Source organism: Heliangelus exortis, chromosome 14 (genome assembly GCF_036169615.1).
Source record: "Heliangelus exortis chromosome 14, bHelExo1.hap1, whole genome shotgun sequence".
Taxonomy (NCBI): domain Eukaryota; kingdom Metazoa; phylum Chordata; class Aves; order Apodiformes; family Trochilidae; genus Heliangelus; species Heliangelus exortis.
Genome location: NC_092435.1, coordinates 16,922,226 through 16,939,720, shown reverse-complemented (window position 1 = coordinate 16,939,720; position 17,495 = coordinate 16,922,226). Strand labels below are relative to the sequence as shown.

Here is a 17,495-nt window from a genome sequence, read left to right as displayed (position 1 = left end):
CTTGGAAGCAGCCCAATTGATTTCTGGGGCCTTTGCAAATGTGGTTCAATCTCAGTTTCTTACACACTGGCCCAGGCTTCTTATGCTTCTCAGCAGAACTTCTTTCCACTGCCTGCAGAAACCTTTGTCCAGGGAGAATGGGGTTTAGCAACAAGAAGAAAGCACCACATATTCTCCAAGACTTTTCAATCTCTTCTCAAACTCCTTCCCCCTGCCCTCAAAACCTTCATTTCTAGGCTCCAGTTCTGAAAGAATTCAAATAAGATGTAGAATGAGAGCCAGAGGCTTTAAAATCTGATCCTTATCTGATTTTCTAGATTGTCAGAATAGTCTTCTCCCTGAGTGAAACCACAGAGAAGGATTCACACTATTTGAGATTGTATAACCCTTGGCATGTACAATAAGAATTGTATTTAAAAGAGAATGTCATTGTTTGTGCACAATGAGCTTATATTTAGCTAAGAAAGCCATGTTTTAAAATCAGATTCTCTTGGAAAAAAACAATAGCTTAAATTAGAAGGAGAATGTTTGCAAAACTCAGAGCAACTCTGAAAACATTTGGGTGATTCTGGAGGTTTCTCTGACCACTCCTTGGGCTGCTCCACACCAAGCTATGTCCCTCTGCATGCTGCCCAGAGACTCTGTTAGCTCCACATCAGATTTTTTACAAGATTTATTTATTGGTCTGTGTTGCTTTTGGCGATGTTTTTTAATAAGGTTTTCTGGGTTTTTTATTGTTGTTGGCACTCCTACACATCTTCAGAGATGAAGCAGTCTAAAAATAAAAATATTTGCCATGACCATAGCGTTTTTCACATGAGGATGTCAAAATTGCTTTCAAAAACTGGAGGTAATTATTCCCCACACATTTTACAAAAGGAGTAACAGATGAGCAGAGCCAGAGCATGAGATCCCAGCATGGTGGGGAAAGGGTGATTGGTGCTGCTCCTTCTCCCTAGCACTGGTAACAAAGCAGCTTTCTTCTAAAAGTCTGTAACAGTTCCATTTCCATCTGGGGGGGGGGATTTGCAGAGCAGGCTGATGTCAGGGGACATGGCTGGAGAGCTGCAGCTCAGTCCCCAGCAGAAATGTGAAATGTGGTGTTGGGGAAGTGTTGGCTGCTTTGGCAGATGCCATCATGAAACTCACACCTCGTGCACATGTCCCCTGCTCCTGAATCTGCTCCAAACAATGACCCCAAGGCCACTTCTGACACAGAATCCGAGGTTTAACCCCCATTTTGTGAGAAGTTACTACCCTTGGAGCTGGGAAAGGCAAGTAAAAAGCAGGAGATAAGAAAGGAACAGAAGAGGATGTGATGATGCCCACCAAGAACCAACCTTTCCCCTCTTCCCTTGGGATTTCACCTTGCACAGAGCCTGGTCACAGGGAAAAGGCCTCCCAGATTTGGCCTTAGGCTTCAGAGGCTGCTGTTTGGGGACAAGACTGCCACCTTAGCACCATGGTTGTACCCAGCACAAAGCTCTTCTGCTCCTGAGGCCAAAGGGGAAGAAATTCTCCTCAGATGCTATTGCAACAGCCGTGATAAATCATATTTGATTCTATTTTGGGAGGTGAACATTGAAATACATACTTCAGTTTGGATAAGCACTGTACAGATTGCCACTATTTCTGTATTTCCTGTCCCTAATTTCCTTGCACTGGAAGCCCTGGAAGGAGCACGTGTCCTTTTTGACTTTTAGCATATTTTGTAAGGACGATTTAGTTATTTATTTATTTATTTAGGTTGCCAAATACTCTCCCTTGGGAGCCTGTAGTAAGATGACGTGGAAAGTACAACGTGTGTAAGAGAACATCACTGCAGGCAAGCAACTCAAATAGAATGGAAACATCTTGGCTTCATAAAAGAAAAAAAGAAAAAAAAAAAAAAAGAAGTTGGTGCTTTGGAAACTGAACACTTCCCTGTAGATATTCCCACAAGTTCAGGGCTGGAGCCAGGGGTGGTGTGTGGAAACTCTCACTGCTGATGGGGTGCTCCACGCAGAGCCTTGACCAGGGGCCTTCCAGCCACCTTCCTCAGCACTTTGCAGTTAATATGAAACAGGAGCTGGGCTCATTCCAGCTTGGACACCATCCTGAAGATTTCAATCAGCCAGGTGACAAACATTGCTGCCCACCCCTGGCCTCAGGAATGTTTTCCTCGTGCCATGCACTGCACCAAGAGCTGTGTGGTGACCTGAGAGCGTTTCTCACCCCTTCTCCTCCTGGCTTTACAGCTGTCACTCATCCTGCTGTGCCCTGAAACAGACCATTTCCATAGAATTTTCAGGGTTAGAAGGGACCTTTATTTATTTCCAATTCCCTTGCCATGTTCAGGGACACCTCCCACCAGCTCAGGTTGCTCAGAGCCCCATCCAGCCTGGACTTCAAAACTTCCAGGGATGGGGCTTCCACCACCTCCTGGGCAGCCTGTGCCAGGGTCTCACCACCCTCATGGGCAACAACTTCTTCCTAACAACCAGTCTAAATCTCCCTCCTCCACTTTGAATCCATTCCCCCACTCCTACCATACCTGACAGCCTAAAAATTCCCTCAGCCCCTTTCCTGGAGCACCCTGCAGATCCTGGAAGGCTCCAATGAGGTCTCCTCGGAGCCTTCTCCCCTCCAGACTGAACAACCCCAACTCTCAGAGGAGCTCTGAGCATCCCCGTGGCCCTTCCCTGGACACCCTCCAGCACCTCCAGGTCTTGTAAAGAGGGCTCCAGAACCGGACTCAGTACTCCAGGTATTTTTATTTCGGTTTTTTTTTTTTTTTTTTTGTGGGTTTGCTGACATGCTGAGGAACAGCAAAGGTGCTGCCCCGCTCTCTGGTTCTGTCACAGCAGCCCCCTAACCCCCCCTGTGGGGTGCTCCACCCCTCAGAAGAGTCTCAGGAGTTTCAGCCTCCATCTTCCAGGTGTTTCAGTGGCCGTGGTTCCCCTCTCGGGGGGGTTTTGGAGCCATTCCCAGCTCCAGCCCTGGGAATCCGGCACCTCCCTCCCGCACCTCCCGTGGCACCGGGGCCTCCAACCCCTTTCTTGGGGCTGAGGGAACTGAGGCGCATCTGGCCCCGGGGGGACAATCCTTGGAGCGAGGGGGGCCTGTCAGGCTCCGACACCCCTCCTGGGATGATGGGAGAGGAGCGGGGAAAGGGGATGGATGAGGAGAGGGGAGGACGGAAAAAAACATGGAGGGGGACGGAAAAACATAGGGGGGAACCCTTTGGGGTGTTTGTGTGTGTTTGCGGGTGCAGCCGGCGGCATTTGGGTGCCGCACCGCCGGCGGCACCCGGCCCCGTTTGTCAGTGGCACCGGCGGCTGCCGCTGTCAGTTGGGCGGCTGCGTCCCAAGATGGCGCCGGCGGCAGCAGCGGCCGCGGGGCGCGGAGCCGGGCCGGGCGGATGGAACTGCTGATGACGGTCCGGAGACTCGCCTCCATCTGTACCATGGTGAGAACGGCGGGCAGGACGGCCTCACCCTGCCCGGGCTGGGGGGAGGAGGTGGCTGCGCCCGAGGGGCTCCGCGCTGAGGGAGTTGGAGGAGGGGGGGGGGGGTGGCGGTAGTGTCCGGACGCGGTAAAAATGAGTAAAAAATCGTTCATAAGTAAAGTTTATAAGTGGTACCGCTGCCTCTGCGGGAAAGGAGGTGGCTGTGGGTGCCCTGGAAGGCCCGGGAGGGTGAGGGGAGCGGCGGTACCCGGGGTCAGCGGGGGTGAGGAGAACCGAGCCCGGTTCCCCCACCGTGGGTTTGGGCCCCAAAAAACTCCCTCACCGCACCGGGGCTGAGCCCAAATCCCCCCTCAGGAAAAGTGGCCGGGAGAGCACAGAGCCCTTGGCAGAAAGGAGAACTGGGAGGTGTGTCAGCTGCCGGCCTCCTCCCTGAGCTATCTCAGGGCCAGGTGGATGCTTTGGCTGAGAGAGGAGCTAAAAGGAGTTCTTCAACGTTAATTCCTTTTCTGGCACAGATGACAGTAATTTGTTGTGATAGCTGGGCTCGATTTAAAGCTTGTCATACGAGTTTATAAAAGCTCTGTAATCATTTCCCATGAATGCATGCAGCAGGGTATCGTGTCCCCTGAAAAGGGAGCAAGAAGGAGGCTGATAATTGCATGATTATGCAGAATTTTTAATGAAGTTCCATTGCTGCATAAACAGAGGCCAGCAAGTGGTTTGTCTAGCACTGAAACACAGCTGACTCATAATAAAATATTGCATCTTGGTAATGATATGCCATCTAAACAGCTCACAGAGATGCTTACTGTAAAGAGCTTCTTCATTATAAACAAGGGTAGAGTTGCCAAAATCCCCCTCAGAGGGAGGCTGAGGGTATTCAGTGTTTTGGTTTTTTCAGTCCCATATCCTATTTTCTCCAGAGGCTCAAGCTTCAGTTTTAGCAAAGCAGAGAGCAGGCTGCAGGGGCTCTTGCAGCACAGGGTTCTGAGGCTGATTTCAGAGGTGTGAAGGGTGCAGGTTTTTCTCTGTTCCTTTCCCAGGTAGGTGCTGTCTCCTGGTTAACTTGATTAACTTGAGATCTAATTGAGCTGAACCACAGTGGTGCTGTACAAAACTGAGTGTTTGGAGTCCACACTGTTAGCAAGAGAGATTAATTCATTTTTATTTCTTTTTAAACTTGTGGCAACAGATGCCTGACCTTCAAGTTTGAAGAATTGCAGAAAACTTCTCAGAGTGTCACTAATCTCACTAGATTATTATTTTTTTTTAAGCTCAATTTGTATGTTTAATTGCCCATCACAAACACAGGTGAAATTAAGGTCATGAGAGGTGGCTGCATCATGACTTTGTTGTGGAGCTCTGCACCCCAGAGGCAAGTGATTGTCTCCATCCCATATAATATTTTGGATGCATTCCTGAGATCAGCTGACTGAGCCTCAGACTGAGAGGGCAAATGTAAGGCACTGCATTTTCCTCTGAGCATGTAGCCAGACCTTCATCCAGCCATTCCAGTGGCTGGGATTTGGTTTTGGAGACTTTAATCTTGGATTTATTTTTGCTTACCTTGATTTTGGTTGTGTTGACAAAAGAAAGTGACACAGGTACTTGGGACTCGAGCACAGATCCTATGAGGAGAGGCTGAGGGAGCTGGGGGTGTTGAGGCTGGAGAAGAGGAGGCTCAGGGGAGACCTCATCACTCTCTCCAACTCCCTGAAAGGAGGTTGGAGCCAGGGGGGGTTGGGCTGATATCAGTGGGACAAGAGGGCACGGACTAAAGAATTTTTTCCTAATATCCAACCTAAACCTCCCCTGGCAGAGCTTCAGCTCTGCCAGGGGAGGTTTAGGTTGGATATTAGGAAAGGATTTCTTTCTGGAGAGGGTGCTCAGCCATTGGAATGGGCTGCCCAGGGAAGGGGTGGATTCTCCATCCCTGGAGATATTTCAAAAGAGCCTGGATGTGGCACTCAGTGCCATGGGCTGGGAACCACGGGGGGAGTGGAGCAAGGGTTGGACTTGATGAGCTCTGAGGTCCCTTCCAACCCAGCCCATTCTATGATTTCTATGATTTATTGTCCCTTCTGAAGGACTGTGAGGTTTTTTTTCAAGAGGAGACATTTTACAGTATTTCCTGCTTTTGTTTCAAGTGGAGAACTTACTGCTTAATTTCTCTTCAGAAAATGGTGAGCAGTGCTGCTGGCTCTAAATAATTGTATGAAACTTCCCAATTTTTTATATAGCTATTTAATCAAATGCAGTGGAGCTTTACAGCATCAGTGGTTTAGGTCTCCTAGGTTTCAGTCTCACTATTTTTTCCTTCAGCTCACCCAGGAAAACTGAGGTCTGGGTGCTTATTTTAAAACTGAATCAGTTTATTTGCATCTGCTGCTCTTAATGTCCAGGAACTTAAAGTACTGTTTGCTTTGTTGGAATGCAAATATGAAAACCCTAAGCCTTCTTTAGAAAAACATTTACATTATATTACAGAGTCCCTTTGGGAAACAGCTTTCTTCAGGATGATGCTAATATGTAGTGACTCTACCCTACTTTACATCTTTTTAGGAAGATACATGGGTTTTTTCCCAGCTTGGGAATAACCTGCTTTTAGAGGAAAAAAAAAAATATATATATAAAACTCTTTGCAAACCTGTTAGTAGCCATTAGGAGATGTAAGGCTCTGCAAAACAGCCAGCCAGCTCAGGGGGCACAGTGCCCAGGTTTCCTTGGAATGATTTTTAGGATTTTACAGGCATCCTGAGCTACCCCATGGCCAAGTTTTTCTGCTGCTCTGGTGTCTGTTTTGGTCCCAGGTTCTGTGTGAGCTTTCAGATTTCATGAGTTCAGTGTCCTTGGGCAAAGGAGAGAGCCTCACTGTTACACTGTAGAGTACTGAGGAAACTGTGGGCACTGTGTTGTTCATTAGTTGAAATTAGATCTTAATTACACAAAAGGACTTTTCCACAGAGCTGTTAAATTTAAAAATGAGGTGGGAATAGCTGGGAAAAGATATTAAATGTGTGCAGATAGTTCAAGAGGTGCTCCATGTTACTCAGTCTTGCTTTTTTTTTGTCTTTCGTGAGGATTTAGAGCAAATGCTTTAAGTACATTGAATTTATCTGCATTGATTTGCTTTTCCAGATGTCATTTTGAGTGATTTCTAGACCTGTTGCCAAAGCAGAGGGCTGCCCTGTAGAGTGCTGTGTTTCTCCTCTGCCACAGAGCTGTTAAATTTAAAAATGAGGTTTAGGCCCTTCTCAGGCCCCTCAGTCCATCAGCATTGCAGGGGTTGGTGTTTCTGGCTTTCCATCAGGGACACTTCACTCTTCTGCAGTCTCTCTCTAAAAATTAAGTGCAGTTCCTCATCTCCTCAGTGGGCAGTAACAAAGTTGTGACTTGGATCCTGTCCCCCTCCTTAAACCAACTTGTGGGTTTTTCTCCTGGGCCTCACCTCTCCTGATTGTTGCATTTCCTTGAGTGAGCAGTGTCCCTTTTCCAGGCTTTGCAGAACATTCCTGTGGCACCTGTGGCATTGGAATCTCCTAGGAAAAATCTTTGTGCACTGGAATATCAGTCACTGCTTGGTGAGGCTGCTGGCACCACCTGCCAAAACACAGCCAGGAGCTACCAACTGCAGCTCTGCTTCTCTGTCCCTTGGACTTCAGTTGGTTCCTGGGCCTTTTCTTTACAGGGGCTTCTAGGAGTTCTTGTTTTCTTTTTGTAAGCAACCTCAAAATGAGCTGGGGGAGTGAAATACAAAGCACTACAGAGGTATTTTGTTAGCATTCATTAAAAATGTGCAGCTCCTGCTTCAAAAATATTTACAAGTGGTATCTGTGTGAAGTTGTGTGGCATTCCCATGGTCACAGGCAGATGGGAATCCTCTCTGGACTGGGGAGAGAAAGCAAGGAGGGGCTGAATTGCCATGGCTCTGACTGCATCACCTGCTGCAGAATGTGCCTGCTGCACTCTGGGGGACTGAGACAGTGGTAGAACTGAGGTTTGGGGTCAGAACTTGGGGTTGTTTTGGTTTTGGGGGCTTGGAAAAGCAAAACAGGACACTGGAGTGGAGCCTGGTGCAAAGCACAGGTCTGAGCTCTGGCAGATAATTTGGTGACAAGTCTGTAGTAAGCTGTTAGCTGAAATCTTGGTGTTTCTTGGTAGGCTAATTAGGAAAACTTCCCCTAGATTCCTGTCTAATTGTCTGCTAACCAGTAAGACATGCCTGAAGAACTCAAATCCAGTGTATAAATTGGTGGTAGTTTTATTCTGCTCCTCTGAATCAGTACAGCATGGACACAATAATTAACTTCAGTGCCAGAGCAGAGCTGAGGAGATAATTTGTAAGTAACATTTCCATTTGCCACCTGAATAATTCACACTCTCCAGTTCAAGCAGGTGCTTCTGTGTCAGGGATATGGAATGATTACCTGGTTATTGTTTCACCTGGTTTTGCAGAATTTGGTTTGGCTTTATCAAAGAAATGCATTTAGAGCTGAGGAAGTGGAAAGAAGGGAGGATAAAAGCAGAGCTAGCTCAGCACACTTCCAGCAGTGCTCTGCTCCTTGATTGACTTGTTAAGCTGGAGGAAACAAATGCTCATTTTTTGCACTTAAAACCCAGCTTGGGAATAGAATCACAGAATCATAGAATCATAGAAATGGCATCCTGGGCTGGCTCAGGAACAGCGTGGCCAGCAGGTCCAGGGAAGGGATTCTGCCCCTGTGCTCAGCCCTGGGGAGGCCACAGCTTGAGTCCTGTGTCCAGTTCTGGGCCCCTCAGCTCAGGAAGGAGATTGAGGTGCTGGAGCAGGTCCAGAGAAGAGCAAGGAGGCTGGGAAGGGATCCAGCACAAGTCCTGTGAGGAAGGGCTGAGGGAGCTGGGGGTGTTGAGGCTGGAGAAGAGGAGGCTCAGGGGAGACCTCATCACTCTCTCCAACTCCCTGAAAGGAGGTTGGAGCCAGGGGGCGGTTGGGCTCTTTTCCCAGGCAACTCTCAGCAAGACAAGAGGGCACAAGAGGTCTCAAGTTGTGCCAGGGGAGGTTTAGGTTGGACATGAGAAAGAATTTCTTTAGGGAGAGGGTGATCAGGCATTGGAATGGGCTGCCCAGGGAAGGGGTGGATTCTCCATCCCTGGAGATATTTCAAAAGAGCCTGGATGTGGCACTCAGTGCCATGGGCTGGGAACCACGGGGGGAGTGGAGCAAGGGTGTGACTTGATGAGCTCTGAGCTCCCTTCCAACCCAGCCAGTTCTATGTATCTATGACAGCTCCTCAGGTGTTCCTTTCTAGGTCATAGGAGGGAAACCCAAGGTCAGGAAAAATCTTGCAGAGCTTTTTGGGGGCTGACCTGGCTGTGAGCACTTGGTCATCCTGGAGACAGTAGCTAAGAAGGGGGAAATAGGTGGCTCACACTACCACATTGCAGAGGTCAAGCCTCTAAGCAACAGGATCTGTACTTCCTACCCTCAGCATCCTTTGTGTACTTTCTCTTTCCTGGACTCTAGCTTGACTATCCAATTGTGAGCATAAAATTACAGAACTTCACCAGTTCTTATGACTTGTTCTCCCTTTGTGAGGCAGACATCCTGTAGACCTTGCAAGACCAGCTCCTTATTGAATAAACATTTCTGTGAAACAGTTTACAAAGCATTCTGTAGTAATGTATTTTTTTTTAAAAAACTCCTCTCATTAGACTTCAGGTTTTAAATGCTTAGTAGTAATAAACTTATTTTGAAATCTGCATCTTGTAATCCTGGCAGTAGCCAGAGCACTCCATAAGCTTTGCTCCTCAGGGGAGAGTGGGCACTGAGTGATTGTGCAGATTGAGAAGATTCTGTAATACTTGGAAGGGAGGGATCTTGGAGGGTCTGTGACATGTTCTATACCTGCTCCTCTCAAGATGATCAGTTTATTTTGCTCCTGTAAGCTTGTGAAGTGCTGGAATCCAGAGTTGAGTTTGCCATGATTTGTTATGCCTGGAGGGGCAGCCTTCCTGCCTGCATGCAAAGGGCTTTTTTCAAACCCTAAATCATAGTGAGTGACAGCTGAGCTGACACCTCTTCATCTCATTTCAGTGCTACACAACCAGGGAGTTGTAAAAAAATGAGGAAGCAACATCTGATTCTGTGTTCAGAAGACCATGCCAGGCTGTTCTGTCAACTTTCCAACATGCAGCCCCAGTTCTGCTTCTCTCTGTACCCCCCACGTGGTATTTTAATAAACCTGGAGCTGGGTTCTCACAGCCCATACAGCAAGGTTCACACCTGCATCATCTCAGTTCTGACCTGAAAGGTTTTGAGTAGCTCTGGCTTGGCTTACTTGGGTTTTTTCCACCCCTTTTTTTGTTTTGTTTTCTTTGTTCTCTCTTTAAAAACCCCTCTTCAGTCTATTTAGCCTTTATTTAAGCTTTGCTAATGTTGAGGGCTGCAGGATGGTGTCCCTGGAGCCTTTCTGCACAACTTGAAAGCTGCTTCCCAGCTTTTTCTTTTTTTCAAATGCCAAATCTTACCCTACTCTAATTTGTTAAAAATTACTAATTGGAGACAGCAGTGAGATTTGTGTACCAGGTGTGTTTCTTGCCACTGAAATACCTCAAGTGATATTTTTTTTTTATTTATTTTTATTTTTTTATTTTTTTTTGCTATTCTTGAAGGGAAATATCTTTTGCAGGCAGGTGGATGCTGTGTGCTGAGTGGAAACAAACTGGTTCCAGTCCAAAAGCTGAGCTTGTATGGGGGTGAGCCCAAGCTAGTAATTCATAAGGGATTTTTATTTCAACAGGCTGTTACCCAGCCATGATAATCAGCTGAGTGTGCATGCAGCTGGAATAAAAGTGGAGAGATATCCAAAGTTGCAGTGCTTTAATGACTCCATTTAAACTTCATGTCATTAACTGCACTGGGAAAAGGATAAAATGTAAAAAGCATCTAATTTGGAAATTAATATTTTGCACTGAGCTCAAAGAAGAGCAATTTGTCCTTGAGGAAAGGCTGTATCTTCAGATTCCCACAGCCTGTATGGAGAGAGTTCTAAATTAACTGATTCTCTCTAGCTTGTTAAAAATAATCTGCTGATGGCTTGAGTCTTGTGTGTGGTTCTGGTAGGATTAAAGCAGCTGAGGCTTGTAGGCAAGCATAGGAAACCACAGTTCAAACATTATACACTGTACAAGTAGGAATTTTGTGAAAGTTTGGGAACATTAATACATAAGACATCTAGATTTTAAGAGTCCTCCTCTGAAAATCACCTGCTGTCTACAAATGAACTCTAAATGGAGCAGCTGAAGTGGCAGAGCACCCCAAAATAAGCACAGCAAGGACTTACTCAGACTCTGTAGGTTTTGTCAGGATCATTACTATTTGAAAAACCCAACCAAACCACCTGCAAGTTTCTGGTTTTATTTTTTGAATGGATGAGAAGTGCTTCACTAGTGCTTCACAGTTCTAGTTCCTTTTCTTGTACTTGAAGCAACTCATCTTTGTTAGTGTTTTAAAAACTCTGGTAGCATTTATGTGACAAGTGTACTGCCTGTTTAGGTGTCTAAATTTCCATGTCCTTCCAAGAAACCAATCAAATCTTGAGTGTATTTCATTAGATTGAGGAAGTGAATGGTTCCAGGATGGTTCTGAATCCATTACCAATCTGCTCTTGGGTGGGTTTGCCTGCCTGATTTCCAAAACACTGTATAATTAATTGGAGCATGCCAGAAATGCTGCTTGCTCTTGCACCTTTAATGACTATTTTAGTGCTTATATTTCTTTCTCTTCACTTGATTTCCCTCCTCTTTCACCATCATTTCTTCTCTTCTAGCTGCTGACTGTCCCACAAACGTGTCACCCACCCACCTCTACAGTTTGGAAGTGCCACCCAGTTGCTCATAGCTGGTGGATTGTTCAGATGTGAGACATTCCAGCAGGCAGTCAAAGCAGATGTGCAACCACCACCCTCCAAAACCTGCAGGACAGCTGCCTGAGCCCTCCTCTGCTGCTTTAATCCTTGATAGAATTGCAGCTTAGCAACAGTAAATGCCAGAAAGTGCTTCATTTGCCTCCCCCCCCCCGCAAACCTCAAAGGGATTTGCACAGGGGACAGTGGGATCTTGGACAGACTGGAGAGTTGGGCTGATCCCAACAGGATGAGGTTCAACACAACAACCCCATGGGGAGCTCCAGGCTGGGCACAGAGTGGCAGAAAGGGACCTGGGAGTCTGGATTGCCAGGAAGCTGAAGAGGAGCCAGCAGTGTGCCCAGGTGGCCAAGAAGGCCAATGGCATCCTGGGCTGGCTCAGGACCAGCGTGGCCAGCAGGTCCAGGGAAGGGATTCTGCCCCTGTGCTCAGCCCTGGGGAGGCCACAGCTTGAGTCCTGTGTCCAGTTCTGGGCCCCTCAGCTCAGGAAGGAGATTGAGGTGCTGGAGCAGGTCCAGAGAAGAGCAAGGAGGCTGGGAAGGGATCCAGCACAAGTCCTGTGAGGAAGGGCTGAGGGAGCTGGGGGTGTTGAGGCTGGAGAAGAGGAGGCTCAGGGGAGACCTCATCACTCTCTCCAACTCCCTGAAAGGAGGTTGGAGCCAGGGGGGGGTTGGGCTCTTTTCCCAGGCAACTCTCAGCAAGACAAGAGGGCACAAGAGGTCTCAAGTTGTGCCAGGGGAGGTTTAGGTTGGACATGAGAAGGAATTTCTTTCTGGAGAGGGTGCTCAGCCATTGGAATGGGCTGCCCAGGGAAGGGGTGGATTCTCCATCCCTGGAGATATTTCAAAAGAGCCTGGATGTGGCACTCAGTGCCATGGGCTGGGAACCACGGGGGGAGTGGAGCAAGGGTTGGACTTGATGAGCTCTGAGGCCCCTTCCAACCCAGCCCATTCTATGATTCTATGATCTGCCCACTCATAACTCTCATCATCATTTCTGTGGGGTTTTTCCCACCCTCATTTTACAGCTTCAGTGCCTCTCTGCTTCCTCCAGCAGCAGTGTCCTTGACCTGATTAGTTCTGACAAGAGCTCTGGATAACAGCAAGAATATTGCCCCAACATTGTGCTAATTTTGATCCTTTTCCTACTAAAGCTTCAGCAGCAGCTTCTTAATGCTCATAAAGTCTCTTTTGCTTATCCAGGTGCTTATCCACATTGCTTTTAGAACCATTCCCAAGGCTGCAAAGTTACTTTCAGAGCAGCAGAACAGAGGTGCTTGTACATGAAGTGTGAATTCCTTCCAAGTCTGAAAGTGTTAGTTCAGGATTAAAAAAAAAAGACCAGTAATGTTGGTTATTCTGTAGCAATATTCCACTTATTCCCAGCCAGGCTTTGCAGAGGATCAGGATTTCACTGAAAACTCTGTAAAATACATAGTGCTAAAAAGAGAAGAAGATACAACAGGAAGCAAGAAGAATGTAGATGCCCCAGGTGTGGATTTCTCTCATCAGTGGCCCCTTGTTTAGGTTCAGATCTATGTAGTTGTTATTAATAACAACTTCCAGATCTTCTTGGGTTCATCTGTTGCTTCAGAAGAACTATTCAGATCTGAGCCTTATTATAATTTCTACTGGAAAACTATTTATGTATAATGAATACACAAGTGATAATTTTTCTTCAGCTCCAAAAATAATTTCTTCTTGTCATTCTTGTCAGATGAGTGAGTGCAGTCTAAAAGCCATTTCTCTATATGAATAATTACAAATTCAAACAAATTTAAGAGCAGGTAAGTATTTAAGCCCCTGAAAACTGTTGATACATTTCCAGTTTCTGAAATTAATTAACCTAGAGCAGGCAAAATACTCATTTTCTTTGCAAGACTAGTCACAAGGTGTTTGTAGAGCTTTTAAGAGCCCATCATACCTAAGCATACTTCCTTTTTATCTCATTTTGGTGATGCAGTGAGTTAGCAGCAGCATCTGGAAAAGAAACAAAAGTCTACCAGTATTTTTTCTTCTTACATGGTGCATTAAACTGGAAATAAACCTTCTCTGGACTTCTGTAGTGAGCAGAAAGGACTCACAACTTAAAAGACTTGTTAGATCTCTGGTCCCATGTTTCTATTTAACTGGTAGTGCTGGAGCTGCTCTCCAGATTGAGTTCTGCTGGCAGGGCTGTGACCAGGGAGCTCTTGAAAAGTGCAGCCTGCCTCCCAGACAACATTTTAAGTCCCAGGAATTTCCAGAAGGTTCCAAATCCTGCTTACAAGTTGCTGAGACTTTAGTTGTCACATCCCTCACCAACATGGAAGTGTTAAATTTGTGTCTCTGGGAGAGTCTCATTATCCAAGTAAATCAGTATTACCACTTTAGTCAAACTAAGGGGATGTTTTCCCTCTTGGATAATTATGTGTTGCCTGTAGAAATCTGTGTGTTGTTCCTGCCCATAGAGCTGTGTACAGAAAATTTTATTATCTCCTCCTGAACTGGAGAAGCAGAGTGGTTCCTTGAGAGTGTTTTCTTGGACCAGCTGGACATCTCAAGGGTGGACTTCTGGGTTTTTTTTAGAAGAAAGATCTATTTGTCTTGCACTAGGAGAGAAATCAATTCTAATCTCATCCATTATGTTTTATATTTAGCTGTATTTTAGTGCACATTAATTGCTTCATTTTTACATGCCACACAAACTCAGTTAGTATGTATTAGTGATTCTCTTCATGGCATTTTTATTGCTCCCACAATGTATCTCATAGTTTAGCATTACAGTATTGATTTTCCTAAGTTTTTAGATGTGTAAAACACTGTAAGATGCAGAACAGTTTGGTTGTGATACCCCAGAAGAGATGAATCTCAGTTCCCCAAATAATCAATTTTCCTACCTTGGACATGTACCCCTTTGATTAGATTTTATTTCTAGATGAGAAATGTGACTTCTATGTTTCCGAAGTGATGAAATGTGTATTATTTCTTACAAAAAAATATTCATCTGATCTGAGGCAGAAGGACTTACCCAGATGGGAAAAGCTTTTAATGGGGGAGGGAAGTTGTGTGTAGCACCTTTCAGTCTGAAAACCAAGCTGTTTCTTGGGCTTCATGGCAGGGTTCATGCTGCAGGAGATTTCCTCTCCACTTGGTTCATTTGCAAGTTCAGTTGCAAAGATCACAGGCTGGGAATAGCTGAACTTTGACTGCAGTTAAGCAGCTTTACTCACACCCCTGTCATGTATTGCCACTGTGGAACATGACCAAGGACAATTTTGTGTCACCATAAAATGCTTTTTTTTTTTTTTTTGTGAAGTCTCCTGGAGGTTGACTCCCACCATAAATCACTCTGTGCTGTCTGCAACATACTTATGTTCTCCTGGTGTGCCAGGCATGTGCATTTTCTAGAGCTTCTAGAAAAGGACAATTTTGTGTCACCATAAAATGCTTTTTTTTTTTTTTTGTGAAGTCTCCTGGAGGTTGACTCCCACCATAAATCACTCTGTGCTGTCTGCAACATACTTATTTTCTCCTGGTGTGCCAGGCATGTGCATTTTCTAGAGCTGCTTCATTATGTTATATATTATTTCATTTGCAAGTTTGCATCTTCAGAACTGTTCATGACTGGCTGGGGATTTTCACACCTCCCACAATTACTTCTGGTTTTGTTTTTATGCTTTTGGTGTGCTAATTCAAGATTTCTCCACCAAGAAACTTCAGAAACATTACAACTAAATTTAGGTTCATTAAGCTTCTGGGGCTGATTAACTTACAAATTTAATTTTATTAAGGAAACCTTAATTTTTCTCTGCCCCAGCAGTTAACTTACCCGATTTTACAAAGTTTGGGCAGCAGATAGAAGGAAGCACTTGGAAGAAAGGCTCATGGGACCTGTTAGATTAAATGGGGAGATACATGTGGGATACAGGTTGGTTGTTCAGTTGATTTGCAGCACTGCTTTATGCTAAGTTGTTCAATTCTTTGTAGCAAGGTTTTATTAAAAATTAAAATTCTTAGTCTTTTATTTCTTTCTTGAGGTTTTTATTCCATCTGTTGCTTTAGAGACTGGAGAATTGGGGCTGTCTGGTTTCACTGGCTCTGTGAGTTGTGGCACCTGCTTTGGTTGCCTGTTTCTCTAATCCAATATTGGAGATCACAAAGGGGGTGTGAAAGCTCTTCAGAAAAATTGAACTGAAGCTGAGCAGGTTGCAGAGCTGGTTTACAGGGCAGGGAGGTTCTAAAATCTGATTACACCATTACCCAAATCAGCACTGAGCAGCACAACCTAAGGGAGGAGCTGAAGGCTTGTTTGGAGACCCAGTTCTTGGAGGCAGCTTTCCTTATTTCTAGGTTTAGTCCGGATTTTGGAGGGGATGTAGAGGAGGAAAGAAGAGGTGATGGAAGCAGGGAATGGGTGTGGGGACACAGAGGAGAGGAGCTGCTTGGACTGGCACTGATGCCTCAAAAAATGTCTGTGTAATTGCTGTTTGTGAAGAGTTTTGCTTGTAAATCTGTCAGCACCTGGTGGATGTTTGGGGTTTTTTTACTGTCTCCAGTTTTGAGCCTTTCTTGTTTTCTGTCTGTGATATGTAATTTTTTGTAAATCTGATACAGGAGACCCAACTAGAGAGTTTCTACTCCCCCTGCTAAATGAAACTTAATTTCTTAGAAAATTTTTAGTTATTTCTTTCTTGAAGACCATTTACTTTAATCTTTACTTGTCTGTGGATTATACTAATAGCAGGGTGCTGGGGGAAATGATTGAAATATTTGCTCAGCACTTAAAAACCCTGACTTCAGGGGAATAGACTTAATTTAATTTTGTGGACTATAATTTTTGTTTGCTTTGTGCTTTTCTGAGGCATTTTAAGGTAGCTCACCTGTCTCTGTTTATTTTTTGCAGAAGGTCATAGGTGGAGTTACTTGGATATTCAAAAGAGAAGAATCCAAAGTGCTTGGATTCTGCATTAAATGATGGTAACTCCACAGAGAGCAGCCCAGGTGCAGCTGAGGGCTTTATTTAAACTAAAAAGCTGGTTGGTAGGCTTTAGTTTTGCTTTGATGTGACAAGTGAGACCATATGGATGTCTAGTGGCATTTTTCTTTTTTATCTAAAATAGTAAATTCTGTCCTCATTGTATTGCTGGAGACTCAAAGATATATCAAAATGTTTCAAAATGGATCAAAATGTAAGTTTCATTCATTAATTCAGGACAGAAAAGCACTTCCAGGTGATCTGAGTTTGAGGGATGCCTGATGACATTTTCCTTCTCATTCTTTTTGGGTTTTGTAATCATGCTTCACTGCACACTTTCCAGAAGTTGGAAAATTACAGTAGTTCTAATGTAAAGTATCAATGAAGATTAAATTTTTCAATAATTCTTTCTATGAGATGCAAATAATAAACAGCAACATCAAACCTTTTGTGCAGTCTGCATCATAAAAAAAAAAAAAAAATTCTCGTGGGATTTATAGCCCATATTGTTCTGTCCTCTAGATTTAGAAGATTTCTGTGTTACAAGTTTCTTTATTTTTACAGTGCATTCTTGGCTAAATTTAAATTGGTGTTTCTAGGTTGTGACTAACCTGAGATGAGAACACATTTCTTGTTAACTTTCAAATAAATTTCAATAAATTGCTAAGCCCACTTCTGTTAAATCAGGTTGAATTCCAGCTAATAAGGTTTTTAGGTGAAACCATTGTACCTTTAATAATAATAAAGCATTGTATTGATTTCATTTTGGAGAACACAGGAAATACAAGATGCTAATTCTCAATGGAAGTAACTTATTTTCTTAGCTGCTTTGTTTTGACTCTAGGAATTCTGTTGGAATTTTTTAGGAAGTTGTTTTCTTCTCTAATGTAAACATACTGCTTCTTTGTAGGGCACCAATGCCTCTGCTTTGGAGAAAGAGATTGGTCCTGAACAGTTCCCTGTGAATGAACATTATTTTGGCTTGGTCAATGTAAGTGAATTTTTGGTGGCTGAAAGGCTGTTTTTTTGATTTATATCTTAACTTTAAATTTAACTGGATTCTCTGTTACAACTTTGAGCTCTTCTGTCTTAAAGCTGAACTCTGTCTAGCCACCCCATCTTGCTATATGGTGCCTCATTACTAACCAAGATAAAATTTAATCTTAAATACAGAAAAATAAGTATAT

General features: G+C 44.6%; 1 protein-coding gene across 2 annotated transcripts in view; it reads left to right on the top strand.

Moving 5' to 3' along the window:
• Positions 1 to 3,226: 3,226 nt before the first annotated feature.
• LOC139802478 (ubiquitin carboxyl-terminal hydrolase 12-like) overlaps positions 3,227 to 17,495 on the top strand; it is a 28,880-nt gene continuing 14,611 nt past the window's right edge. Inside the window, exons 1-2 of one of the 2 annotated variants that reach the window (XM_071757660.1) lie at positions 3,227 to 3,448; positions 17,219 to 17,299. In XM_071757660.1, coding sequence (XP_071613761.1) covers positions 3,401 to 3,448; positions 17,219 to 17,299 — 129 coding nt within the window. In that variant the 5' untranslated portion in view covers positions 3,227 to 3,400. Of the gene's footprint in view, positions 3,449 to 12,477; positions 12,555 to 17,218; positions 17,300 to 17,495 lie in introns of those variants that run through there. The other variant, XM_071757661.1, reaches the window with a different exon arrangement.